The 26964-nt window shown below is 46.6% G+C and overlaps 1 protein-coding gene across 1 annotated transcript in view; it reads left to right on the top strand.

The window, feature by feature from the left end:
- CTSF (cathepsin F) overlaps positions 1 to 26964 on the top strand; it is a 245604-nt gene that overhangs the window by 61146 nt on the left and 157494 nt on the right. The window contains exon 3 of the mRNA XM_069644785.1: positions 17938 to 18019. Within this exon, the coding sequence (XP_069500886.1) occupies positions 17938 to 18019 (82 nt within the window). The remainder of the gene's footprint in view (positions 1 to 17937; positions 18020 to 26964) is intronic.

The following is a 26964-nucleotide window of genomic DNA, read 5'->3' as shown; positions in this document are numbered from 1 at the left end:
TCGTGTCGATTATCACACACGCTTCATACACCGTTCGCTTCAGCTTTTACTATACAATGTTGCCACTTGCAACCTTGGCTTCAACACAGACCGGTTTGGTATCAGTTTTCCCAACTCACCAGCTGTGCTGACTTCACTGGTGCTGCTTTGTTGTAGGAGCCAAGGACAGTACCACAGCAGCAAGCGATTCTCCCCGCCTCGACTATTGACACTGGAGAGCCCCGAGTACCTCTGACGCACATTGCAGGATTCTTCAGCCTTGATTCCTGGTGTTACGTTTCCTATTCTCGAAGGTTCATGAAAGTAACAGTCTCTCGCTGAAATGCTCAAGAGTACTTCCCTCTTTGCGATCCTCTTCTGTCTTGCTGTCTTTCGCCCTGTATTAAACTGCCATCTTCAAACTGCTGCTTCCTCGTGTGTTTTGCCTTGCTCAGAGTGTACTCTCGTGCTCTGCCTTTTATCTGTGTGGGGAAGTGTAATGGAACTCAGGTGTGTGTAATGGTCAGTAATTGTCTGACCCTGCCTGACCATTGTATTGGGACAATGTCAGGTATACAGCTCGGGTGTTAGTCTGTTTTCTTTAATAGTGAGCTGTCTGTGAGAAAGTGTTAGTGTCGGGAAAGGCGGTGGGCGGAGTTTAATTCCTAAGTATCTGTTGGGGAGAATTCTCAAAATGTGCTAATTCCTCTCTACCTTAGAGACCCCCAGCTCTTTTGCTGGACTTTGTACTTTTTAATTCTGGTTGTTTTCTGTGTTTATTTCTTTGGTTATGGAGTTTTTTAGACAAACTCCATAGGCATCATCTTTTCATTTGTGTCATACTGCACCGTCAGTGCAGTGACACAGGGGAAGCCTTTTAGGCTCTCCCAAGGTTTAAGCACCTTCTCTGGGATAAACTACTGTTTCCCAGAGAAAGTAAAGTGAAATAGACTTTACTAGTGTTGTCAAATTCCTAGACCCAGCCCACACTATCTTACAAAAGAGTGCTGGAAGGGTTACCTAGTATCCCCTATGTCTAGAAACTCATGTAGCAGTCAAATGCTACCCTTTCCTATCGAAATGGCTGGTGGCAGTGGTTTAACAACAAACTACCATGATTTTTCCCGACCATGAACACCGGTAGCAAAAAATCACGGGAGCCATGTTTTTCAAGATGACGTCTGAGCCCCCCGTGTTTAAACAGGTCCCGGTCTTCTTTTTTCGCCATTTCCTTTTGGAAGGATCCTTCTAGTGTTTGTCTCTGCGTGCCAAACTAGGTTTGGTCCCTTTGTTTCTACGCCTTTGGCGGGCTTCAGGACTGAAGACCGCCTCTGGTGCCAGAGTGTCTGGGGTGGGCAGGAAGTGAGGGAGGTGCCCGAAACTCCCTGTGCTTAGTCTCCTAGGATACCCAAATGCACTCTGGCGTGATTGGCTGGCAGACTGTCCGGCAAGGACAGCCACCCTGCTGGGTGAGTGCAGCTAGGCTGGAATGGATGGGAGAAAACTGTTTAAAAGGCGAGTCTCTTGGACTGGAAAGCAGAGTCGACCACTGGAATGAAAGAACCGAAGACAAGCTGGAAGAGGACGGCTGCTGCAAATATTGGACTGTTCGTTTGCCCGGTGGAGCCCTACTGCAGGGACGAATCGCCAAGTTCACCTCGACAGAGAAGCCCTTCAAGGACGACTTCTTCCTTTTGAGTTGGTAGGACCAACCAACTCGTAAGCCACCTGGATACCATTCTCAGAGCTGGTTACGATTAACCAGGGGGAAGGACTCCAGCTTGTGTGCTCGAAGAACAGCAACCGGAATCAAAGATGTGCCAATTTGCCAGCTTTGCAAACAGTCCTAGCGCAGTGTATGAGTCCCCCGACGTCCTCCCTCCCTCTTGTCCCCACGACTGAGGCTCAGGAACAGCGAGATCTGCAGGAACTGCCAGGAACAGAATTCTTCAGCTGCATCTTTTTCTTCAATATAAGGTACTGTGAAAACCCGGCCAAGAGAACTTACCTCTCACTGCAAAAGTGGGTACAACTTTGGCAACTTTCAGGCCTAGTCAGCTTGTGACCCGACATATGAACCTTTCTTCCGTGAACTACTTCTAAGAACCGTGGCAAAGACTTTTCCGTTTTTTAAATACCAGAACCATTTTTACTTGTACAAGACACTAGCCCATTGACTTTGGCCTACCTATTGCATTAAATCAACTCCTCTGGTGAACTCGAACTATTTGCACTGTTTTAGAGTAACTGTAATATTTGTTTTATTAACTTATGCCTTTTTGCTCCTACTTCAAAGGAGCTCAACTGCTTAGTAATCAGTACTGTAGTATAACTTTTGTGTGATATTGGTTGCCTCATCTAGTGAATGCTTTATAATTGATTGTGTAATAAATTAATAAGTGTTTTACCAAGTAATACTTGTAATAATAGACATTTGTGTAACACGCTTACAAGCTTACATTCCCTCTTGAGATAAGCCTGGCTGCTCAGCTTGCTACCAAAAACTGTGTGGTACAGACTTATACCAAAGGTTGGTTTTGCTTACACCTGTAGTCCTAGTTGTGTGTAGTGGTCCCAGAGGGTACTGCATACAAACTTTGCCTAAGAGTTTCCTACCTGGTAGGATGGGCTAAAGGTGTTACAGGGAAGGAGATACCACGTCTCACCATCTGGTATCCCACTCAGACTTCCCGAAGACCCCTCACCCAGGTGATCCTCCCGCACTGATCCACCCCCAGGAACTGGATCCAAAAGCGATGGCCGTGTCCTGGCCACCTGGATGACAGATCCCCAGGGACTAGCGGGTGAAACGCCTTCAGGTTTCCCACAAGGCACTGTGCGGATTCCATGCGTTGTGATTAGTAGGTTTGTTTGACTGTTAGTGTTTTAGCCTTGTGACCCAGGGTTGTTTGTAGTAAGCACCTTTGCCCATCTCATCCTAGTTATCCTTCAGGTTTGTTTAATCATTTTGCTCGCTTTCTTGAGTTTAAGTTTTTATTAGTAAAGCATCTAGCAGCCTGCTTTTGGGAGTATGTGAAGGGCTTCTTTGTCTTACTGGGGGTTTGCTTGATCCATCTGTTTAGCCACTCTGGTTAGTTTGATGTGGCGGGAGGTTCTGAGGCTAAAAGTGCTGTGTGGGGATCATCTAGCTTGGGGACCTTTCATTGTCTGATGGCTTTTGATGGGGCCTTAGCTTGAGAATGGTTAAGTAATGGATATTGAGATTTTGACTCAAGAGAACCCCTGCTAGATTCTCATTGACGAAAAGTTTACCAACTGTATGAGTGGAGCTACCTCACCAAATGCTTGAGTTGAAAGACATCAGGTTTGCTGAGAGGGTTTTTTTTTTCTCCACGGCTATACGTTAAACACTCGCAAGGTGTGCCGGTCAACCATGACGTTTGCTACAGCATTCATGGAACTTTAAAATTAAGTGTTTTGTGGCGGCGGTCTGTAGATTAGGCGGAAAGTCAGTGTGAAGGTATGCTACATAATGTATAGTACATAGTGCAATGTAATAGAAGGGATTCCCATTTCGGGATGGTGTTCGATGGTGATGGAGTCTTTGTGTACGAGTGCGATTTCCTCTCTTGCAAGTGCAGTTAATGAATTTGATCTTGCAGTCTAGCAGGATAACCTTGTATAATACTGCTGAGTGATTGTTCAACAGGTTTCAGTGGAGAAGAGTAAGTCTGTATTGGCCTCTGTTCAGGTTGTAGATGTGCGTGCTGTTTTGTTGCTTGCTAGGCCAGTCTATAGTTATTTTGCCCGTTGTTCAGTAGCAGGGATGATGCTGACTGGTGTCTTGGAGAAGACTGAAAAGGTTCTTCTTAAGATTAACCTTCCCCCTCCTGGCTGCAGCATGGGTTGATGTGAGGGCGTTATTTGGTGATCAATGGTGTGATCCGAGATAATTCAAATTAAGGCGGATGGTCAAATCATTGACTTTTTTTGATTGTGTAGTGTTAGTCTACTAAGGTTTTGTTTTGTTTCTGACCTGGGCTGAGGGTCTTGGTTCTATCGAAGTAATCCCTTTTTCTTTTCCCCGTTTTCAGTTGGTCATGACTGGCATGCTTCAGCTGCTGGCATCTTACAGGGGGGGTATTTTGAGATGTCCAAGGTGTGTGTGGTCTTGTAGAATTTTTGGAGACTTCTAATAAGATATCCAATACTGTTTTAGGGTTGGCTTCTTGAACCCCTTTGCTGCTTGGTTCTGCTGTCTTTGTGGTTCTTTGCCACAGTGTTGTAGGCTGTTTGTCAGACTGTCCTGATAGTTAAGTAGCATACTTCTCAAAAGCAAACTTAGCGTTCCCCAAGCTTTTTCTTGTCTTCAGCAGTGATATTTGACCCTGGTATGGGAAAATATGGATCAAGCTTTGTAGTTAAAGGTGTTGGTCATTAGCGTATCATGATTTGTTACAGTCAATTCTAATCCAGTTTACAATAAAACCACTATGGTTAGGGCAAAGATGCAAGAGAAGCAAGGCTGTGGCAAAGGACAGAAAGGATACAGTGAGGTTCTAACTGTCCCTACCTCCTGTCCACACCTCTACCTAGGAAGCGCTGATGTATCGCTTATCAAATAGGGTTAGGTCATTAAACTTATAAATACCCGAGTTGATGTCTGAGTCTAGAACCACTGATGCACTGATCCTCCCTTTTTACTCACTGGCTTCTTGTCTCTTCCAAGTAGGCACACATAGTTGAAGAGAGTGGTTTTTGGGCAAAAAAACCAAGGCTGAATGTATTAAAACAGATAGAAGTTATTAGTTTGTCTTCTTTTCCTATCCCTATTTGATAAGCGATACATCATCGCTTCCTAGGTAGAGGTGTGGATAGGAGGTAGAGACAGAACCTCACTGCATCCTTTCTGTCCTTCACCACAGCCTTGCGTCTCTTGCATCTTTGCCCTAACCACAGTGGTTTTATTGTAAACTGGATTAGAATTGGCTGTAACAAATCATGATACAGATGTGTCTTGCCCTAACTATTGTGTTAAAAATTATATAGAGAAAGGGCATTACCCTGGTAACTTGTCCTCTGCCCCCCACTTTCAGGTTGGTCAGTAGCACCTAGTAGAAGGTACACAAGTTGGGTGCAGTGGTCAGGAGGAATATAAAGCATGATGGTAAATCTGTCAGCGAAGTATGAGATGCAGTAATCGAGCTATAGGTGTAACACTCATGGAGCTGCGGAAAGAGATGGTATATAGAATGTAAATCGGTCTATGCGTGCAGCAGTCTACGAATGCAATAAGTATATGGATGCAAAACAATCCGAGAGTAATAACCAAACTAATTTGAGTGCACAAGGCGTGATATGTGGAACGCTGCAATAAATCTATGAATGTATTAAGGCGGCATAAGCAAAGCAATCTATGGGGCTTAAGATGCTGAGAAGGATAGATTCCGATAAGTCTCGGACACAAGTCTGCAACCTTTGGCTCTCCAGATGTTTTGGACTGCAAGCTGCAATTGGATTTCTCACCCATGACTATTCTGGCTAGCACTCATGGAAGTTGTAGTCCAAAACGCCTGGAGAGCCAAAGGTTGCAGACCTCTGGTCTAGGAGTTCAATAGCGGTCTGAGGGTGTCACACCTGGCTTGGTATCACTTGCCTGCTTGGTTGCTGTCCTTTATGAGACTCCAGTGGATGCTAGTGCAGGGCAGTGGTGAACAAGCAAATGTGTGTTACCCTTCGCCACTGCCTTTCACTGATTGCTCAGGTATGATATGGCATTCATAATGTGCCTGTACACAAGTGTTTCCAGGCGCAACAAGAAGGGGAAACAAAGGGAGGACAAAATAACGATCTTACTAGGCCTTGTTTCATTCAGATTGCGCAAGTGTGGGGAAGAGGGAGGGGGAGAAGTGCCAGGAGGAGGGGAAAGGGGGGGGGGGGGAGTGCAGTTAACTCACAAGTGCAGCAAGCGGTTGGCTCATAAGTGCAGAGAGAAGGGACTGTAGGGCTGCAGATACAGACCCTTAAGTGCTGGGGAGCCCGGAGGCAGTGCAAGGGCAACTGGACATACAGAAGCCTGGGCCCGGGTTCAGAGGATGACCAGGTGACCAGTGCGTGGAGCAGTCGGGTGTATCAGCAGGGGAGAGGAAGAGAGGAAGCGGAAGCAAAAGGGAAGGTCTTGAGTTGCTTCTGGAACCCGAAGTGGTTCTGCTCAACCTTGAGAAGCAGCAAGGCTGTTCCCGGGGGAGGCTCCCAACTCTCTGCTTGGAGAAGTGTCTGACCCTCAGAGTTGGAGGGGATTGAGAAGGAAGATGTTTTGGAAGAGAAAGTTTGAGGTAGAGCGGTCCAAAACCCCAGAAAGCCTCGTGGATGATGCAGCTGGTCTTGATGTTGATCCTTGCAGCAAAGGGATTTCAGAGCTGGAGAGATACGATCCCTGGGCTTGAGGCCAAGGACAAGTCTCGCAGTCTGTTCAGAATAAGTTGTAAAGGTCGAAGAGTAGAGGCAGGAAGATTTAGAAAGAGGCTGTTGCAATAGTCCAGCCTAGGGAGGACCAGAGCTCTGTAGACAGTGAGCTTCTGGGGGAAAGTGAGAAAAGGAAGAATAAAGGAAGAGGAGGTGCAGCTGATAGATTGACTTCTTTGATACGTCAGAGATGTGAGTTGAGAAGGAGAGGGTGGAGTCGGAGGTGACACCAAGGTTCTTAGCCTCACACGAAGGAGCAGGAAGAGGACGGGCAGAGAGAGAGAGAGGAAAGGAGGGAGCGGGTGTCCCAGTGAGGAGGATCTCTTTCTTACTGGCATTAAGGCAGAGATCATTGGTGGCACACCATTCCTGAATTACGGCCAGACAGTCTGGTATGAGAGAAGAATGCTCCCCTGTGAAGTCTGGGGCAGTGGCGAGGCCTGTGGCGTGTGGTTTGTCAGTGACTAACAGCTTCTGGGAGTCTCAAGGGATTCTGGGTGGAGTTTTAGAAAGGAGTACAGCAGCAATGAAGGGGCCAAAAATTGGGAGATTTCCTGAAAAGTTTGGAAGCGATAACAGAATATCTTGGAGCAGGTCAGATGCAAAGTCCAGATAGGCCTCTCCCGGACTTAAGGATGCACAAATGATGCTCAGGCTGTAAGGCCTGCAGGTGTAACTCTTATAACGCTTTTATGGACCTAGTCTGATGATCTAGACCAGCGAGCTAATAACGCTCAGTGTCATGTCTTGTACATTATCCTGAATTTCGAGTGATAAAACCATGATTATTGCTTCAATTAAATGTTCTTTAAGCTTTGTTTCGAAAGTCCTTGCTAATGATGTGTGGCTCCCAGTGTTGGGAGCCTTTCATATACCTTAATGGTCCTTAGCACTTTTTTCAGAACATTCGGCAAAAGGCTCAGCCCATCGGGCACCTGGAATTCTTGCATGATTCGATGGTAGCCCCCGGGCCCGAAATGTCTTTCACTTTCAGTTGCTTCATGACGGACCTTGTTGGCAACTTGCCTGTTCTTTCTGCCTACTGCCTCCCTTCGATTGGGCCTGAGTCCAACCTCTAAATGGGGGGCGCAGTTCTCATTGCAGAGCTCTACGGCCCCCTTCATGGTCTGGCCCCTCTCTTCCCCCGACACTCACTCATAGGCGAGAGCCATTTCTTGGCAGTATGCCAGCTTGCCACTTTTGCTGCCTTCACCTGTACCCGCGTTGGATGCTTAAAGCTTTAGCACTGTCTGGGGCGAGCTAGGGTGCCCTCATCACTGGCTCTTCTTCGTATTGGGCAGTTAAGCCAGGTTAGCCAACGGCCAATATTGCGCTCTCCCTCGGGAGGTAATGCTTGAATAGAATGGAAGTCCATTCTTTCTCGTGAGCCAAAATGTATCCATCGAACTCTTCTATTAATTCATGTCATAATAAGCAACAGATTTGGAGCACCCAACAGCCCATGAACATCTCGAAGTGGTAGCTAGGGGGTACCAGATGCTATCCCGTGGTACCCCTGACATTGCCTCTGTGATCCCGCCAATCCCCACACCACCAAAGCTCCCCGGCCTACTGGCTGGCACACCGAAGTGCCAAAACCAAATGGATTGATTTCGGCCCAACAGTGTGTTATCACTTAGCAACACATCACCCACTTACATCCAGGTGTGTTCTGTCCCAGTCACCTGTGGAGATTAAGACTGATTGTTCAGTGGGAGGGAGCCACCGCTGCAAGTTGTTCGTGGAGGTGTGCAAAGACACTTGTGGCACCATTGGTTATCAGTGTGTGTGGTTGCATGTGCGCGCTTGTGCATGCACTATATCTCTGCAGTTTGCTTAAATGTGATATTTTATGTCTTGCGTGGCACTTCATTGTAAGCTGTGCACTTCTGTGCATTTAAGAAATAACCTTTTATGCAGAATGTAAAAAGGGACGTTGGATGGCTAAGGGAAATTGGGTGCTTGCTGCTAGTAACTGTGTGTATCCTTCATCCCATCATAAGCAATTATTCTTGTCTCAAACAACCGGTTTCAATAAAGATTAAATGTTCAGATTAATTTAGAATCTGGTTTGGTGCTTTGACTATTCATGTTATCCAAGCTAAACAACTTCTGTTGATGAAAGAACACAATGCAGGAATACGGGTATGTGGGTGTAAATGTTAGGAGAGGACTGGGTAAATTGGAAACAGTCAAACTGGTCACCTGGACACACATTCTGGCTTCTCCACCTAATCAACCTGTCTTATCCTGGGCAAATCACTTGACTTAATAGGGCCTAATGTTCTTGACTTTTTCAAATTGAGATCACCTAGAAGTGATTCAGTTTAGTTTGCACTATTCAAAAACTAGGCAGGCTTTTATGTAGCACACAAGATGGTAGTACTTGGGCGATTGAGGCTCCGCTTGGCAAATGATCGGTGCTTGGAAGGTTGTAGCTTTCCTGATAACAATACTTTTGGTGTAGGGTGAGGCTACTTGAATATATGGATGTAGGAGACTGTGATGAACATATGGCAGTGCCTGGCATGTAAGCCAGTATTTAGCATATGAGGACTGCACCTTGCCTGTGAGGCTTTAACAGTTGTACAGTGGCGGTAACTGGCCATAATAGGCTGCACTTGTAGTTATGACATGCAGGGGTAGGGTGAGTCACATAGAATGTGCCCGCTGCCCCACCCCCGCATGTCATAACTACAACTATTACATATCGAAGCAGTGATGTGCGGTTGACAAACTAAATTGGCCTTTTGTCCACCGTAGTAATATTTGGTATTTTATTAATTGTTCAATTATTATAGTTTAAAAAATGATTCACTTCCCGTGATGTCACTTTCTGTCATTTCATTGGGTGTATGTCAACGTGCCTTCCCTGATCCCTGGCGTTTTGGTGAATTGACTGCCCTGCCACAGCCCCTCCAAGTTTTTTGTATGAAAAGCCCATCACACCAACGTCCCCAAACCCGTGACCTGTCTAACACATAAATACTGGACATAGCCATCTCCTATATAGAAATATCAGGCATTGGTTGCCTCCAGTTCTGTCAATGATGCTTTTACAGACTGAGCTGTGCATCGCCTCACTGGGGCAGCAAAAGGTCCAGGAGATGGTTTGAAGCAAAGGATATCTTCATCTCCCAAAGCAATACTGAAGAACCCCTTTAGGTAGTGGTTCACGTTGGCAAATATAGTTTATGGCCTACATTGGGGTGTTTGGGGAAGAGAAAATTGTTTTCGGACCCGCTCTAGAGTTAAAAGAAGGGCTGATCTTGGGATGATGGCAGCTAGTGGGGTGAAGGTGGGTGGAAGTGTGAAATTAGATTTGTGATGCAGGCTTTCAAGGATGGCAACCTTCTCCATATTGCCACTCTGAACTCTCGCTCAGCTGTCAAACATTCCTCGGACATCTGCTGCCTCCTAGGAGAACTTGACCTTGATGTCCTCGGTCTCACCGAGACATGGTTCACAGCCAGCCCTGTCACAAGGTTTGTCACTCTCCTCCCAGACGGCTACAAGATCCTCTCTGTGCCTAGGTCCAATCTCTCCAGGGGTGGAGTAGCCCTGATCTTTTCCGAGTGGATTCCTACCTCTGTCATTCCTACTCAGGCCTACTCATCTTTCGAATGCCTCGTCTGCAGACTCTCTCTCTCCTAGCCATTCCCTTACTGTGGCTATCATCTATCGGCCACCTGGTCAGATCTCCTCCTTCCTCTCTGAGTGGGCGGATCTCTCCTCTTCCCTGCTGGTCTCGACCACTCAACTCCTCTTACTTGGAGACTTTAACATCCACCTGGCTGCTTCCTGTCCTTTATCTGGACTCTTTTGTGACCTCTGCGACCCTCTCTCTCTCTATCCTCCCCTCTGGCCCGAATTACTCTGCAGGGCACACTCTGGATGCTCTGATCTCCACTAACATTCCCCTTTCTGTCGATCTCACCACTCCTCTCTCCTGGAGTGATCACTTTCTCCTTTCCTCCCAGCTCACCCTCTCCACCCCTTACGTCAAGCCAACTCCAGCACTGCCACCTACCTTTTCGGTTATCTGCCCCATGAAGCGTGTGTCAGTTGAGGCTTTCGCCACCAACTTCTCACCCCCCCCTCCTCCTTTGACTGACTCGCACCCTGACACAGCCCTCTCCATGCTTCACTCTATCTCTGATACTCTTGATGTCCTTGCTCCTGTCATGAAGATCCGCTTGAAGCCCAAAGCCAAGTGCAACTCCTGGTACGACTCAGACCTTGCCACCCTTAAACCCAAGTGCAGGGTGGCTGAGAGAAACAGGCGTGCTTCTGGTACATCCTCTGACAAACTGGCCTGCCGCCTGCTTCAAAGGCAATATCAGCTCTGTCCGCACCAAGAAGAGAGCCCACATCCAAGTCCGCGTCTCTGCAGCATCTAACAATTGGGCCATACTCTTTAAAATTTGCAAGGAACTGGCCAATCCTGCCGCCGTCTCTACCTCTCCTGTCCCCTCCCAGGCCCTCTGCACGGCCCTGGCTTCTCATTTCATCTCTAAAACTCAGGACATCCTGTCCTCTCTCTTCCTCTCACCCTGCCCCCTCTACTCCCAACTCTTCCTCCAGCCCTTCTTCGGCCACCTCTCCTCCCTCCTTTTCTTCCTTTCCCCTGTTCTCCCCAGATGAGGTTTCTAGACAAGTCCGATCTATGAAAGCCTTGTCAAAACAGGTCCACCCCTGTTCCTCCAAAACCATCAAGGACCATATTGACGCCTTGGCCCCTGCTCTGGCAGACTTCTACACCACTCCTTCGCCACAGGGGTCTTCCCTTCCCCCTTAAGCACTCACTTGTGCACCCTCTTCTTAAGAAACCCTCTGCTGACCCATCCTGCCCACCTAACTATTGCCCAATCTCCATCACTCCGTTCCTGGGCAAACTCCTCGAAAAGCTGGCCATCTCCCAGCTCAATCTCCACACTGAATCTGTTGGTTGTCTTCATGATCATCAGTTTGGCTTCAGAGCTGCCAGAAGCATGGAAACTGCTCTCCTGAACATCCGTGAAGACCCGCTCTCCAACCTTGATTCCAACACCCCCTGTGTCCTCATCTTGCTTGATCTCTCTTCTGCCTTTGACACAGTCAACCATGCCATCCTGCTCAACCGTCTCCATGATAACGAGACCCTCGACCCTCCTAGGTCCAACTTGGGTCCTTCCTCTCCTCTATCTTTATCTGTACCTGTGGTGTTCCCCGGGGGTTTAACCTCTCTCCCTGGCTGTTCAAGCAATACCTGGCACTCCTTGTCCACCGCATTGCCTCTCTCTGCCCCAACTTCCAGTTCCAGCTATGCGGATGACACTCGGCTCATTATCAGGCTACCCTAGGCCACCTCTTCTCCTTCACTCATCTCTGATTGTCTGCTATACAGGAGTGGTGCGCCGCCAATGATCTCTGCCTTAATGCCAGTAAGACTGAGATTCTCCTCATCGGCACACCCGCTCCCTCCTTTCCTGCCACTCGCCGGCCGGCCTCTCTTGGCCCTCCTGCTGCCCCTTGGGGTCATCTTCGACTCCACACTCTCCTTCTCTCCACACATCTCTGACATCTCTAAGAAGTCACACTACCAGCTGCACCTCCTTTGAGGTATTCTTCCTTTCCTCTCCTTTCCCCAGAAGCTCACTGTCTCCAGAGCTCTGGTTCTCTCTAGGTTGGACTACTGCAACAGCCTCTTTCTAAATCTGCCTGCTTCTACTCTCCGCCCTCTGCAACTCATCCAGAACAGGACTGCAAGACTTGTCCTTGGCCTCAACCCCAGGGATTGTATCTCTCCAGGACTGAAATCTCTGCACTGGCTCCCAGTGGCTGCAAGGATAAAGTTCAAAACCCTCTGCATTGTCCACAAGTCCTTCTGGGGCCTGGGGCCTCAATACCTTCAACTGTCTCTTCCTAAATATCTTCCTTCTCGAGCTCTTCGCTCATCCACCTCCCTCAGGGTCAGCTGCTTCTCCAAGCAACGAGTTGATGGTAAATCGATCTCTTCAGTGGGGGCCTCCATCTGGAGCAGCCTCCCTGCCTCCCTGAAACTTGAGGAGAACCATCTCTGGTTCTCCTTAAAAACTTAGCACCTTAAAACCGGTTTTGTACAATCGGACCGAAGAAAAAGGTCCGACCGTACAAAAAGACCGAAAAATGCTACCACCAAAGGTTCGAACACCAAAAGTTCGAACCGTTGGTGGTAGCATTGCAGGTAAGTAAAAACATTTTTTTAAAAAAACTGCAGAGGTGTCCCCCGCAACACCCCGCTCACTATACTGTGTGGCATAGTGAGCGAGGTGTTGCGGGGGACACACCTGCAGCACCCCCACAAAAAAAAAACATGGGCTGCAGGGGTCTCCCACGCAACCCCCGCTCATTATACTGTATAGTATAGTGAGCGGGGGTTGCGTGGGAGACCCCTGCAGCCCCCGTAGTATGTGTGTTTGCATGAGAAAGGTGCAAACTTTGGGTAGTTCTCACCTTTTCTCATGCAAACTTTCCGGCCGTGGCAAAATCAGCTGCGACCGGATCACTTAAAATCTTAAAACCTTCCTCTTTGCTTCTGCTTTCTCTCCCCCTCTACCCTGCTGAATTCCTGGTTGAAACTGAGATTGCACTGGTTACCTGGCAACCACCGCAATTGGTGACTGTTTCTGTATCCCTACAGTCCCCCCTATCAGCACTTATGTCTGCACTTACCTTGCACTTGCCCCAGTTGGCTGTATTTGTATTTCTCTATTTATTCTTTTATCCCATGTACTGCACTGTCCCCTCTCCCTTCCCCCTCGCTCTTTTCCCCTTCCCCCTTTCCATACACTTGCGCAATCTGAATGACACCTGGCCTAATAAGATCGTTGTCTGTCTTCCCTCTGTTCCCCCTCCCTTGCCTCGTCGTGCCTTGAAACACTTGTGTATAGGCGCGTTATAAATGCCATATCCTATCATATCATATCATAACCTTTAAACTGAGCTGCCTCACACGGTATTCTCTGCATGCTTACGTTATATGCATGCAGAGCTTCAGCGGGCCTGCCTGTTTGTTGTTTTCCTTCTTCTGTATTTCGGTTATAGTTGTTTGAGGTTTGTTGTTTTTATATCCCGTGTCTTGTGTGTCAGTAAAGGTAACTCTGGCATTGCTGCAAGAGGGCGTGGTGGGCAGAATCGTGTACAATGGTTCAGCGATTGGGTCGCCTTGCTGTGCAGGCCTAGTTTAAGAGTCTGCATTCTTGCCCCTCTTAATGCTGTCAATGAATGGCATTCGGATCAAAAATATTGCATTAAATGGAAGGAGCACCCCTTTCCAAACTTTTTTTAAAAGCACTGGCTTGTCTTACTTTGCTGGAGCAATGACATTGAATATTAACTCATCGTAATGAATAATGTCGTATGTGCTGTACTTTGCTTTCCAGTTTGTCTTGAGTTCGGATATAGACTTAAGCGCCAGATGTGAAAAGCTACTAAAGGGCGCTTTGTATGTGATATCGTGTCTAAAAGAGGGCCCTTTATTGTTGATTTGATATCTGGCGTCCATGGTTCATTCAAAGAAGCTTGCCTCGCCCACCACTGCTCTCCCTTGATTGGTTGCTCCTATAAACCCAAAAGTTATTTAAGGTTGGCTTTATTTACTAAATTAATAGCAGACCTGCTGGGAAAACGTGTAGTCTTAGTAAGCAAATAGCAACACCGGAAGCTATTATAATCACCAGAACAGGAAATGTGCCCAGGGGCAAACCCTCAGTTTATCCTGTAGGACCGGAGCAGTGTTCTCCTCAGGATCAATTGCCCCGAAGGGCCTCCAATTTGGGGTAGGGCTACAGGACCATTTACAATCACTTAAGGTCAATGAACTCATTCACTGTACTGCAAACTCCTGCTGTGCTCTCTAGAACCACACTCCCCTCTGCCATTCACACTCCCTGTTCTCTCCGGTCTGAATATCTTCCCCAGCCCCCCAGCTTTATTAATATTACTCAAGTCTCTCGCGCCGTTTCTCAGTGATCCATGGACCCTCCAAAAGAATAGGTGAGGGTTCCAGCCATATGTTGCAGGTAAACCAAAAGATCTCGTACCTTACTCCAAGTAATGGCTCTTCAGAGAGTAGAGGCAAGTATACAAACTCATCCATGTAGGCACTCAAAGTATTTTGCTTAACACAGTTCAAAGCCCTGAAGACTGTATTGGTTCTGTAACCAAAAAAGTGATGGATGAAAGGTTTGAAACAATTTAAACCACTGGCACTGCTCTGGGCAACCTTTACACAAAACCGTTTTTTTGTCTGTCTGCGCCATTGAAAAAGGGGTCCAGCCATATCAGTCAGGTACTGCCACAAATGGTAGCAGCCCAGCCTGGACTGCTTGGCCAGGTGCCCTCTGCACAGAAACACAAGCAACCCCAGACATCTTTCTGCCTTGTTGGGCCTCTTCAGTGAGGTGCAGCTTGGTTCCCTATGGCACAGCGAGCAAAGGACCCACATCTGGGCACACCCTAGCTCACAGAGGGAGACACACTATAACCAAAAAAGTGATAGGTGGAAGGTTGTGAGGTAAATTTGTACCATTGGCCCCTACTCTGGGTAACCATCCACAGCACTGTTTTTTAGCCCGTCTGCGCCATTGCAAAAGGTGGCCGTCCATATGAAAATCAGTCGGGTACTGCCACCAATGGGGCAGCCACGCCCAACATGTTTCACCTTTTTTGGGCCTGGTCAGTAAGGTGCACCTTAGTTATTATGGAGCAGTGAGCAAGGGACCCACGTCTGGCATACCCACACAAAAAAGTGATGGGAGCACTGCATTGCCTCAGTACTGCATTGCCTCAGTACAGGGCCCACTGCTTTTACAGTTGCAAGTCCTGAGGAAAGAGATGGCTTGCTGCACTTTTACTCTGCCACAGTACAATACTGGACCCGGCTGCTATGAACTACCCTACCTCCCCTCCCCCTTTCCCACATACCTTCAGGAAAAAGCAAAGCTTGCCTCCTGCAAAGAATGTAACCGCGCTCTACGTTCACACGAACCTCTATTCATGCCAATGCACCACCTCCTATTCCTGTTTGGCTACATTGAGCCGCCCTCGTCAATGTATTACATTTTTGTTTAGTGCTTCTTCTTTGGGGAGAAGGAGGGTTGTCACGTGCTCTTATAACCTGTGCAAACATAGGCTCCTACGCGTGGGTAAAGAGCAATTCACCAAAGACCACCATGGGGAATCCAGGACTCTTGAATCCACAGCTGGCAGCAGAACGACCAATTCCGAGTGGAAGAAGAAAGTCTTTTTGTCTATTTCTGAAATTGATTGATCGTTTTCCCATTTGTGTGTGTGCGCCAACTTTCTGCTTGAAGTCCTAACCCTCCTGCACCGTAGCTCTTCCCCAAGCAAACCCAGGCCTCTGTGTTTTGATATGTGGACAGTTTTGAGGCAGACGTAACCAAGCAGATGAGTGTTTGTTTGTGACGGTTTTTCGCGTGACTGTGTGCTGAATCCGCATTCCCACTGAATGCCCCAAAGGGCTGGGCGCAGCTGGTTTAATCCGGATTCCTGCGGTGCCTTGTGACTGCAGTGTGACTCCACTGTTGTGATTTACTCTCAGCCCGCGCTACACTGACTGGCGCCTGCCTGTGCAGCTGAGCCTGGACACCACAGCTTTTTCTGATGTCCACATTGTCCATACCATGAAGCGACCGGTCTGGCTCAAGTGCATCTTGAGCAAACGTTTACCCAATGTTAATGTTTTATTTGGTTTGTCCGAAGTCCATGTGTGTTGGGAAAGTGTTAGGCGTGTTTTAAAAAAAAAACATGTATTCAACGAGGCAAGCTAATCTCGACCATCAATATCCATAATGAAAGACACACAAGACCGTACTGCGGTTGATTTCAAAAGGCTAGAATGGGGTGAAAAAGTGTCTATGCTTCCAGCTGGCCCATTCGGCTACAGTTGTATTGGCTTTGGCTGCCAAGGCAACAGCGGCTTTCACTGAATACATTAAAATGACCCCACAATCATTAAAACTTCGGTATGCATAAACATTTAAGATGGCAATTCTAGATAGAAATTCGAAGAGGTGGTGGTTGCAGGATTTACTTTTTAGTGCGTACTGACATTGCAGTGTATGTATGAGGGAGTGGCCAGTTATTTTGGCCAGTTGCAAAAGTGTGTCGAGTAACAATCACTTTGTGAACCCTGGTATACCACTGAGCTGTTACTCCTACCCATACCACTAATCGAAAGAACAAATTGAATTGGAAAATAATTTCTCTCTATGCATGAAGATCATTCCCAAGAAGCGTAAACTCAAGTGGGGAGCACCTTCAAATCAATGACATTGCAATTGCAACACTTGGCCGATGTTTGCCAGAGGGGACAATGGCTTGAGAAATGTAGACTTGCAGGCTAAAACCTTGGTTTTGGCCACAAGACTAAATCAATAAACGATGTTACTCGTTACAAGTTTGCCAGTAATTCTGTCGAAGTTACTGCCAAACTAGGTTATCGATAACTCCACTCTGACTCAAGAAATGATTGCTGGGTCACTGGTGGTGGTATGACTGTGTTGGTCCCCATTCATTGAGTCCTATACGCCCCTTTGGTGATTTGGAGTAATTGGCGCTGATTCTGCCTGCAGTAATTCCTTCTACTTTTGGCATTTAAAGTGGAGGATTTATTTGCTGCACTCGTTTACTGTTATTCCTCCAATTTAATGCCAAACTCATAGAATGGTGGTGTGGTTAAACTGGCGTTCATTCTGTTACTACCCAAAAATATGGCAGTGAAGGATTTTCCACTAGTTCATTTATTTATTTATTTATTTATGTATTTAAATTGTGCCAAAAGCCTGCAGGCATCGAGGCGCTACAAACAAAAACAAACCAACATAAAATACTTAAGTCCATTCAAATCCTATTGATAGAAGGGACATAGAACGGCAAGAGTCAGTACAATAATCAAGTCCGTTCTTCAGTCAGAAACAACTCCCCTAATGAGCATAATATACTACCAGTTTCAAATCTGATGATACTCTGTAAAGATCAACACAGAGGGCCAAATAAGATGGCAGGTTACTCCTGCCGCATTCCACAAGTATTATACTGTCTCCCCAAACTCTGAATGAGGCCTGATGGGTCAATGCTGGAATGTTTTGGGCACCTTACTTTTGAGGATATGGCTTTCACAGGGAGACAAATCACTAGGCAAGAGCCCCCATATCCCCACTGTCTTTGTTGATGACCTTGGCTGTACCTTATTGGCAAGCTATAGAACACTGGGCAGAGTCCTAATGTGTAGGGCCTTGTATGGGCCAAGTGGGCTTCATGCCTTGAAAGGATCAGAGGGCTTGCAACGTTGTTGTGTAGTAACTAGAGGTTTTATTAGTTCTTTGAGGAAGCATTTACAAATGTGTTCTAAAATCGTGGTACACTGCTTTCTTTTGGGGGGTTGGCGGTCAGGGGGTGGTGGATGGTGAATGTGGGAGTGACTGCATTAAAGATCCAACTGTATTTACTTACCGATTTTACTCCCCTGTCTCTTTTTGCCCCCCTCAGGATATGGAGTGTGTCGCCGTAGTCTACCATTCACCCTGGATGGGTATCACCGAACTGAAAAGCTTCCATTGCAGCTCTACCAGTACGTTTGAAGACTAACATGTAGTGATGCTGCAGAGCCTCTCTCTCCCATCCCGCTTCTGACCCCTCCCTGAACATAGCTGAGAACCTATTGTCACTTGCAAGGGGCACCTTGGGTTTGTTAGCTGGGTCGGTTATTAGCTTTTATTTATCATCCAAACTTTGCTTAAGGTTTCTGGAGTGCTGTACATGGTGTCCTCTTTTTTTTTTATTTTAATTTATTTCCCTAACTTTCCTGAACATACCCCACATGGGAACCCAACAGATTGTACAACGGATTGAACTAGTTTCTTGCCCTACCAATAATTGCCTTCAGGAGTAACAGAAGCATGAACAGGAAGGTTTGGACACCGAGCTGGTTTGCAGAGGAATGGTGTTTGAAAGTAGAACCAATATTAAGTTAATTTATATTCTGATGTCTGGCATAATCAATAGAAGAGCTGGTCTGTACTGTCAAAAATATAGTCTTGGGTAATAAAGGAGAACTACTTTGTTAAGATGCTGCCCTGGTCTTGTTCTCATTTGAATGCTGCCCATTGGGCTAAATCGAGCTTTAGACCTCCCCGAAAGCTCTTGGAGGTAGATCCAAGAGCTCAGGTGTGAGTAAGGTACTGAAGGATGCAGAATACCTTCCTTTGCATATGATTTTGGCTTTACCAATTACACCTTTTCCCATCCTCTTCTTGAGTCCTTTCCCATCACAAAAAAGGCCACTGGTAGTGGGTGACTGCAGGACTCCCAATATACATTTGTTTGTTTGTTTATTTATTTGTAATATGCACCAAACCCGTAGGTAGCAGGGCACAGCAATAAGAAGATGCAAGGCCTACAAAGTTTCAAATGGTTCACAATTTCACAACATAATGGTACAGGTAGGGTTACACACAGGCAAGAGATGGGTATCAATGCTCAAGTTACAGATTATATACAGTTCGAAACTATACAAAACAATTCTAGAAATTATTTACAATGAAATGGAGCGGCAACTAAATGTATCAGTGTTGTATAGGCCGTAGTGAAGGTCTGTCTAGCCTTCATTCAGGTTGAGGTGTGTAATATACCTCTTTCTAAAGTGTAGGTAAGGTTGATCTATTCTCAACTCGTGGGGCAGGGAGTTCCAAAGTTTGGCAGCCTTTACAGGGAAGCTGTTGCCACCATCTTAGTGAACCTGAATCTCGGTACCACAAGGCAGTTGGTATTGTTGGCTCTTGTTGGCCTACTAGAAGTTCTTCTCATCAATTTGTCTATTAAGTAGGTAGGGGCAGCGTTGTTTAAAGCTTTATAGGTCAGCAAGGCCATTTTTAGCTGTATTTTGTTGTGGCTGGAGAGCCACTTGTGTTGACGTCTTGTCGAAGCAATGTGTACTCTTTTGTTCATACCCAGTGCAGCTCTTAAAATCGTTATTTTGCAGAATGTGTAGCCTCTGGGTAATTACTTTGTTTGCACCACTGTAGACAGCATTGCAATAATCAAATCTAGAGAGGATTAGTGCTCTGGCCAGGATAATGCAACTGTCACTTGAAAGAAATGGCTTACCAGCTCTGATAAGCTTGCATGTGTAGGTTGTGGTAGAGGCCAGTGACTTCACCTGTTTATCAAAGGACATGGTAGAGTCAAGGTAAAAGCCAAGGGTTTTTACCTCCTTGGAGACCTTAATGATGTTTCAATCGATGGTAAATGAGGAGTATTTGTGTCCTTATTTATTGATGTTAGAGGGAATACCTAAGATTAACAACTCTGTCTTGTCATCATTCAGGCATAGACTGTGGGTGGCCATCCATGCCTGGATAATGAGATATACCCTGTTCACCAACGCCAAGTCCTTACAGTGATCTCCAGAAAGCGGGAGGACAATCTGTGTATCATCTGCATAATTAGTGTAGGTGATACCCAGAAGGTCTAGATCATCGAACAAGGGTTTGGTGAATATGTTGTACAGAGAGGGGGAAACGCAGGAGCCCTGAGGCATCCCACACAGGATCCGGGTGGGGTCGGCAGCTGCCGATGGGGAGAACACCCTCATAGTTCTCTCGCTCAGGAAGGATTCTATCCATTTGATGGCTTCTGTGGAAAAGTGGGCTGCTGAGTCCAGGTGCCTGCAGAGGACCTTATGATCCACCAGGTCAAATGCAGCTGAGGGATCAAGTAGCAGAAGCAATGCTGTTTTCCCTTCATCTCTCAGCTCGTCCATCTGTGTTTTCAAGTCGATCAAGGTAGTTTCTGTCCCGTGTAGCGGGCGGAAGCCAGACTGTCTGACCCCTAAAGGTTTATGCAGCTCAAGGTACTTCTGAATCTGTGTATAGGCGACTTTATCGAGAATTTTGAGTAAAAATGGTACTGTCGTGATGGGACGATAGTTGGTAGCAATAAGTGGATCTAAGGTTTGCTTCTTTAGGAGTGGGAAGATCCAGGATTGTTTTAAATTGGCTGGATAGAGCCGGAGGAGAATTAGGCATTAATCAATTTAGAGAAAAATGGGGAAAGGTCTCTTGCAGCATCTTTTATAATCTGTGCTGGGCGGATGGCTTAAGGGATAGAAAAAACTATTCTATCTCTAACAGATGTTTTGGTAAAGCGGAATCTATTAGTCTGTAGAGTAGGTAAATCACTGGGTGGATGGGTATTAGGGGAATGTGGTAAATTTAGAGAGTCTTTCTTTAGTTTTATTTTATTTTGGAGAGTGTTTATTTTGTTAGCTAATGCATGTTGGATATCTGAGCACCAGATCTTGTTTTTATTGCATATGTCAGGTCTAGAGATCGGGGACTCAAGTTCTTTTAAAATGGTAAATAATTCCTTCATGCTTGAGTTGGATTTGGCAATACGTTCGTTGTAGGAGTTCGTTTTGCCAGGCAGACTTCATTTTAATAATGTGCAGAGGTAGTTGTACGTTTATTTTTGTTCTCCATGGAGGGACCTAATCTCCAGACAGTTTCACACTTTCTCTTCAGTACACGTAGGTCCTTTAGTTGTGGGGTGAACCAATTGTTAAGGTGGGCTTTAGCTTTACTTGTTCTTAATTTGAGTGGAGCAATTATATCCAATGTGGTGAGCATGATTTTGTAATATTCATGCACCAGGGTACTCGGGTCAAGATTATCAGGCAGTGCGTTAAGGGTGGGGAGGATGGCAGGAATCACTTTGTCCACGGTAATGTTCTTTTTATTTCTAGTACAGCAGGCTGTAGCCATGTGTATGGGCATTTGTTCGGGTCTGGTAGTTGATAGAGTGAAGGACACAAGAGAATGGTCAGTCCAGAGTTGAGGCGTAATGGCGGTAATAGTACCGGTGCAGTTGTAGTCGGCAATCCAGTCTAGAGTTCTACCCTTTATATGTGTGGTTTCGTTAACTTTTTGCGACAGGCCAAGTGCATTAAGGGTATTAGCTATTACTAAAGCATGCTTGTGTGCTGGATCGTTAAATCCTAAGTTAAAGTCACCTAGCAACAGTAGTTGGGAGGTAGGTTTGAGATTGTTGGCGATTGTGCTATGCAAGTCTTCCTGAAATGTCCCATGGGGCCCAGGAGGTCTGTAAATTAGATGCATGGTGAGTGATTGAGAGCTGTTTAGTGAGAGTTTTACAGTGAGGATTTCACATGATTGCAGAGTTTGGTAGGGAACTCATTGCTAAGCTCTCTAGATATGATGGCAATTCATCCACCTCGGGATTCATCTCTGTCTTGTCTAGAGATGGTGTATCCGTCTGGAATGGTATTCATATCCTTTTTAAATTGCCTGATGCTAGAATTTCTTTTTTGATTGTTTCCAATTTCTATGGATCTGGGTACAATCTTCAAAAGAACAGACGTCAAATATCAGAACACTATAAGGGCCTAATTTACAGAGCATTTTCCAATGGGGTTTTGCCATTATAAAATTCTTCTGTGAATTAGGCCCCAAACCTCTGCACAGTGCTTGATTTGTAAAACAAAAGTGCCAGGGCCCCAATATTTTCTAGCACTCCTGTGACACTGCGGGTGGGCAGTTCCCCACCACTGCTGCCACCGCCCATAGCTGCACCCTCCGTGTCAACTTATTTGGGGTTCCACTACAGCTCGCACCTGCTCGTTGCGGATGATGGATGCACTGACTATCACCAATGTGAGTCTGAGACAAAAAGTGCCGGGGCTCAGAAATAAGTACCGTGGCTGAGCCCTAGCAAACAACCCCACAGATTAAGCACTGCCTCTCCAACTTGCATACCACAGCATCCTAAGACCATGGCACACAGGGATGCCGCTGGACTCGCTGTGATCGGCAGAACACCTAGAAACATACTGGCACTCCGAGTTCAGGGTTCTTCCGCTCCGCACTCATCAACACAACAGCAAAGCAATCCTGCATATTTCATCTCTATTAACCCAACCCACCCTGCTCCCCGGCATACCCGCCAGAGTTCCTGGGGCGCATGCCAATGAATGACAGCAGTGTTTCATATAAATCCCACTAACGTAACGTGGCATTACTTGTAAAACTAGATCTACGTTTTTGCTGTGAAGGACTGGACCCTAGTGGCAGGGCTTGTTTATTTTTAAGAACAAACAACGACAGAAACACTCCTCTTGCAGCATTAGAAATAGTATTGCCTGTTCTTTTTATATTTTTTTAACTAATTCGTTTTTTCCCCACAAGACCCAAAGTCAAACTAAAACCCTCGGCATTTACCCACCTGGACCCAAGGGCTTTACAGGAGCTAGTTGTAAATGGTTCTGTTGAACGGGAAGGTTTGACTATGAATGGATTAGTTTCACGTGCCACTGTTTGTGGTTAGGCCTCCTGACTTTTAGCCTCCTACGTAAAAGTAGTGATCACACCACTTCTTATCCGCACTAAGAATGGTCTACCCAGTTTGGTTGATGTTTGCGTATGCACTTAAACCTTAAACAGCTTCTTACACAGACAAATCCAAAGATGGGTGTGCATGCTTGTGCTGAGGTAAGAAATCATGGTTCTATGTCATATTTTTGCATTTTAAAAACAGAACTCAAAAAAACGGATTTTGCTTTTTGTGGCCGTTTTTGTGTCTGCTTTAAAATGCTGAGATATGAAATGCTCCCGCCCCCCAAGGTGATCCCTCTACCGCTGGTTGTTATGTAAAACAGAGGGATGGGGGTGTTACCCCCTAAACCTCTCCTTTCCCCACCCCTCTCCCGGCACAACACACCGAGTACACACACACACACACACTTCTCTCTTTCTCTCTTTCTCTCTTTCTCTTTCTCTCGCTCTTTCTCTCTTTCTCTCTTTCTCTCTCTTTCTTCTTCTCTCTCTTTCTCTCTCTTTCTCTCTCTTTCTCTCTCTTTCTCTCTCTTTCTCTCTTTCTTTCTCTCGCTCTCTCTCGCTCTCTCTCTTCCTCTCCCCCCTGACATGCCCGCAATGACTCCTCTGTGTCTTTCCGTGCCTGTAAACCCCTGCGCGCACTCGTGTGTGGCAGGGGCTGACGGTTCCATTTAGAAAGACCACTCGGTCCGGTCACAGAGCGGTCTTTCTAAATCGATCTTTTTTGTTTTCGTTCTAGTGAAAACTGTGTTTTCACTTAGTACCGAAATAATTTAACTCGCATGGTTTAAAGGTGGGTTGAGGGATCCTTATTATGTTGATTCTTTGTTTCCATTGTGTCTGTGGCCCGCCTTGCAGTCTCTAATGTCAGGCGATGCCTTTGACCTGGTGCTTGCACCTGTCCATGGCAGTTCTGGCAATGGTTCTGGAGACAGCCAAAGTATACATTCAACAAAACGCTTGTTGGGAGCTGAGATTTGGCAGCATATTCTCCCCAAACCTTAAAATATTTTGCAACAAAATACATTTTATTTGGTGGTCTGAGCGATTGGGATTGGCTAGTAATGTTGACCAATTGAGCTGCTAGAATTAAGCCACAGAATGGGCAGAACTGCTGTTAGAATAACGTTTGTTTTTCTTCTTTTTATAAGCAATACATTGTAATTGTTAAAACAAGCTACTGAAGGAAGCAATATGGCAGCTCTGGGAGCCATAATCCATGGGGGTCTCCAGCGTGCTCACTTATAGGGCTAGTCTGCACACAGTAGAATGACCTGCTATGATGTGAGCAGGGACCTGAAGAAAGCTTGCAGGGACTCTAGATGGGCTGAGTGCACAGATTATGACTGCCTTTTTATGAGAATCCCATCTTTAAAAGGGTTCCTGGTGAAGCCACCTTCCTCAAAAACATCTCTTGCGAGACTATCGAATGAAGTACGCCTTTTTGTTCTTTTGAGGGAGTCCTACCCACTCCACTCAATTTTCTCTTGCTTTTTCGTCACCTACGAGATGGCCTTTCTATTTTTTTTTATTTTAACGCTTGAACAATCTTCTTTTGTTGTTGTTTCTTGCTTCTTACCAAAGATGTTATTGAAAAGACGTGTCCACGTCCCCCTTCAAGTCTGCCATAATGTAGTGTCACTTCTGCAATATCCTTTTCCTTTTGCGAAATGAAGCGTTGATTTCCCACTCTCTTTAGTCTAGTACCAGTCAAGCCGTCCTAATTCAAGCTATCTCACATTTTGAATCCATAACTCTCTTTACAAACGTGCAACTGTTGTTGGACTGTTTGTTTCCATATACAGTGCTGTTTATCCGTTTGTTTCACTGCTAGGGCACGCAAGTGTTGCTGTTAAATGTTCTTGTGTAACTTATGTTGTGTATTTGTAGAGCATACCCTTCACCAGGGGTGGGTATCTTGGTGCTAGACTACTAGTGGATGTATATGGTTAACCAACTCAACTTCAGAAGGATGAAGGGCCGAGTGGGCCAGCCAGGATTTGAACCTGTGACCAGGAGCACAAATGTAGATCCTCTAGAGCACGGGTACACAACTTACGGCCGGCAGGCCAGTTACGGCCTGCCATGCCATTTTGTCCGGCCCGCGAGGACAAAGACTTTCCTAATGGCGGGCGGCCCGCAAGCAGCATCGGCCGCCCTCCATTAGGAAAGCCTTTGTTGTCTTCCAGGCCGGACAAAACACTGGTCCTCATTGGTTGAGTGCACACGCACCATGTCGCTCATACGAGCCATGTAGTGCGTGTATGCTGCACCAATGGAGTTCCAGCACTACGGCTGGCGTGGCCAGTAAGGCTTGATGCCGGAAGGCATTTCAGCCTTGCCACGCCCATGCCAGCCGTAGTGCCAGAAGCCTTGCTAGCGTTCCAGCACGTCTGGTAAGTGAGGGGTGGGGGGCGCCTCTGTATATTTGTGTGTGTGGCTCAGGTCTGTCCTGACTGTGTTTTTTGTTTTTGAGATGCGGGGGCGGGGGGTGTGTCGGGTCTGTATGGGTGTTTGTATGTTTGCAGTGTATGTTGAGCTGGGGGTGGGGGGTGTGTCGGGTCTGTATGGGTGTTTGTATGTCTGCAGTGTATGTTGAGATGTGGGAGGTGGGGGTCTGTATGGGTACATGGTGTATGCTTGTGAGTTTGTGTGCTGAGTTGGGGGTGAAGGGGGTTCGGGTCTGTATGGGTGCATAGTGTATTGGTGTTGTGTGCTGAGTTGGGGGGGTTCGGGTTTGTATGAGTGCATGGTGTATGCTTGTGATTTGGTATGCTGAGTTGGGGATGGGGGTTTGGGTCTGTATGCGTGCAGAGTGTATTGGTGTATGCTTGTGAGTTTGTGTGCTGTGGTGGGGGGTTTGTGTCTGTATGGGTGCATGGTGTATGCTTGCGAGTTTGTGTGCTGGGGTGCGGGGTTCGGGTCTTTATGGGTGCATAGTGTATTGGTGTATGCTTGTGAGTTTGTGTGCTGAGTTAGGTGGAGAGGGTCGGGTCTGTATGGGTGCATGGTGTATGCTTTTGAGTTGGGGCATAGTGTCTGCTTGAGGGGTGGGTGTCATGGGGCATGGTGTTTGGTTGGGGGTGGGAGCCATGGGGCATAGTGTATGGTTGAGGGGTGGCGGTCCATGGGGCATAGTGTTTTCTTGAAGGGTGGTGTCATGGGGCATATTGTTTAGTTGAGGGGTGGGGGCCATGGGACATAGTGTTTGGTTGAGTTTGAAATACAAATAAAAATTGTTACACCTCCAAAAATGTATTTTTCCATGTGTTAATAAAAATTGGGGGTCTAAAAAGCCTCCTGGCATGCCACGCCCGCCGCGCCTACCGCCCCACCCACATTTACTTTTCGGCCCACTATAGCCATCATATAAGGTACTTTCAGCCCTCTGTCAAAATCAGTTCTGCACGCCTGCTCTCGAGTATGCATTTGCCCACTGAAACCTCCCAGTGCACCAAACGGCCCTTCTAGGTACTAGAAAATACTCTGCTACTTTGAAGAACCCATCGGTCCCAGAAGAATCCCTTGCCAAAGGCCCCTTTCTTGTGCATCAAATGATTCAGCCACACATCTGTCGACCACAAAGGACCATTTCCAGCACTCCTAATAATCAAACCCGATACACCCAGAGATCCTATCTAGCAGTTGTGACAAATCTTCGGATGTCGTCCCGGCTCCCCTACTGGGAACCCCCTTCCCATGTGGCCAGGAAGGTGAGGCCGTTACCAGATAGTCCCCCTGGGGGTGGTACTCGGTAGCAGGATCATATGGGTGGGCATCCCCCCTGTGGGATTAGGAATGAATATCTGAGGAGAACCCGGTATAACACCCGGTTCCTTTCACCTGACCCTCCTTTACCCCATTTGCCCATGTTCATATCTCACACCCATAGTATTAACAATACTGGGACTATTGGTGTTCCTGAAGCCTGGGAAGCGCATAAAGGGAAAATGATGCTTCCCAGAGGATGATTGGGACTGCAGTGTGCCTGGGTGGACAAGTTCACTACAAGCATTCCTAGAGATAGGGGGACCACTTGGGCTGGCTGGTGGCAAACTAAGAAGCTGCAGTCAGCATCTTCATAGTCGCAGTAAGTGCAGCCATGTTGCAGGTGTTGTCAAGTGATGTCTCAATAGCCTTCGATCAGCTTGCAGTGTTTGCTGTCTTG

This window comes from Ambystoma mexicanum, chromosome 2p (genome assembly GCF_040938575.1).
Source record: "Ambystoma mexicanum isolate Mex_15411 chromosome 2p, UKY_AmexF1_1, whole genome shotgun sequence".
In the NCBI taxonomy this organism is placed as follows: Eukaryota; Metazoa; Chordata; class Amphibia; order Caudata; family Ambystomatidae; genus Ambystoma; species Ambystoma mexicanum.
Note: the sequence above shows the minus strand (reverse complement) of the source record. Positions and strands in the feature narration are given on the sequence as shown.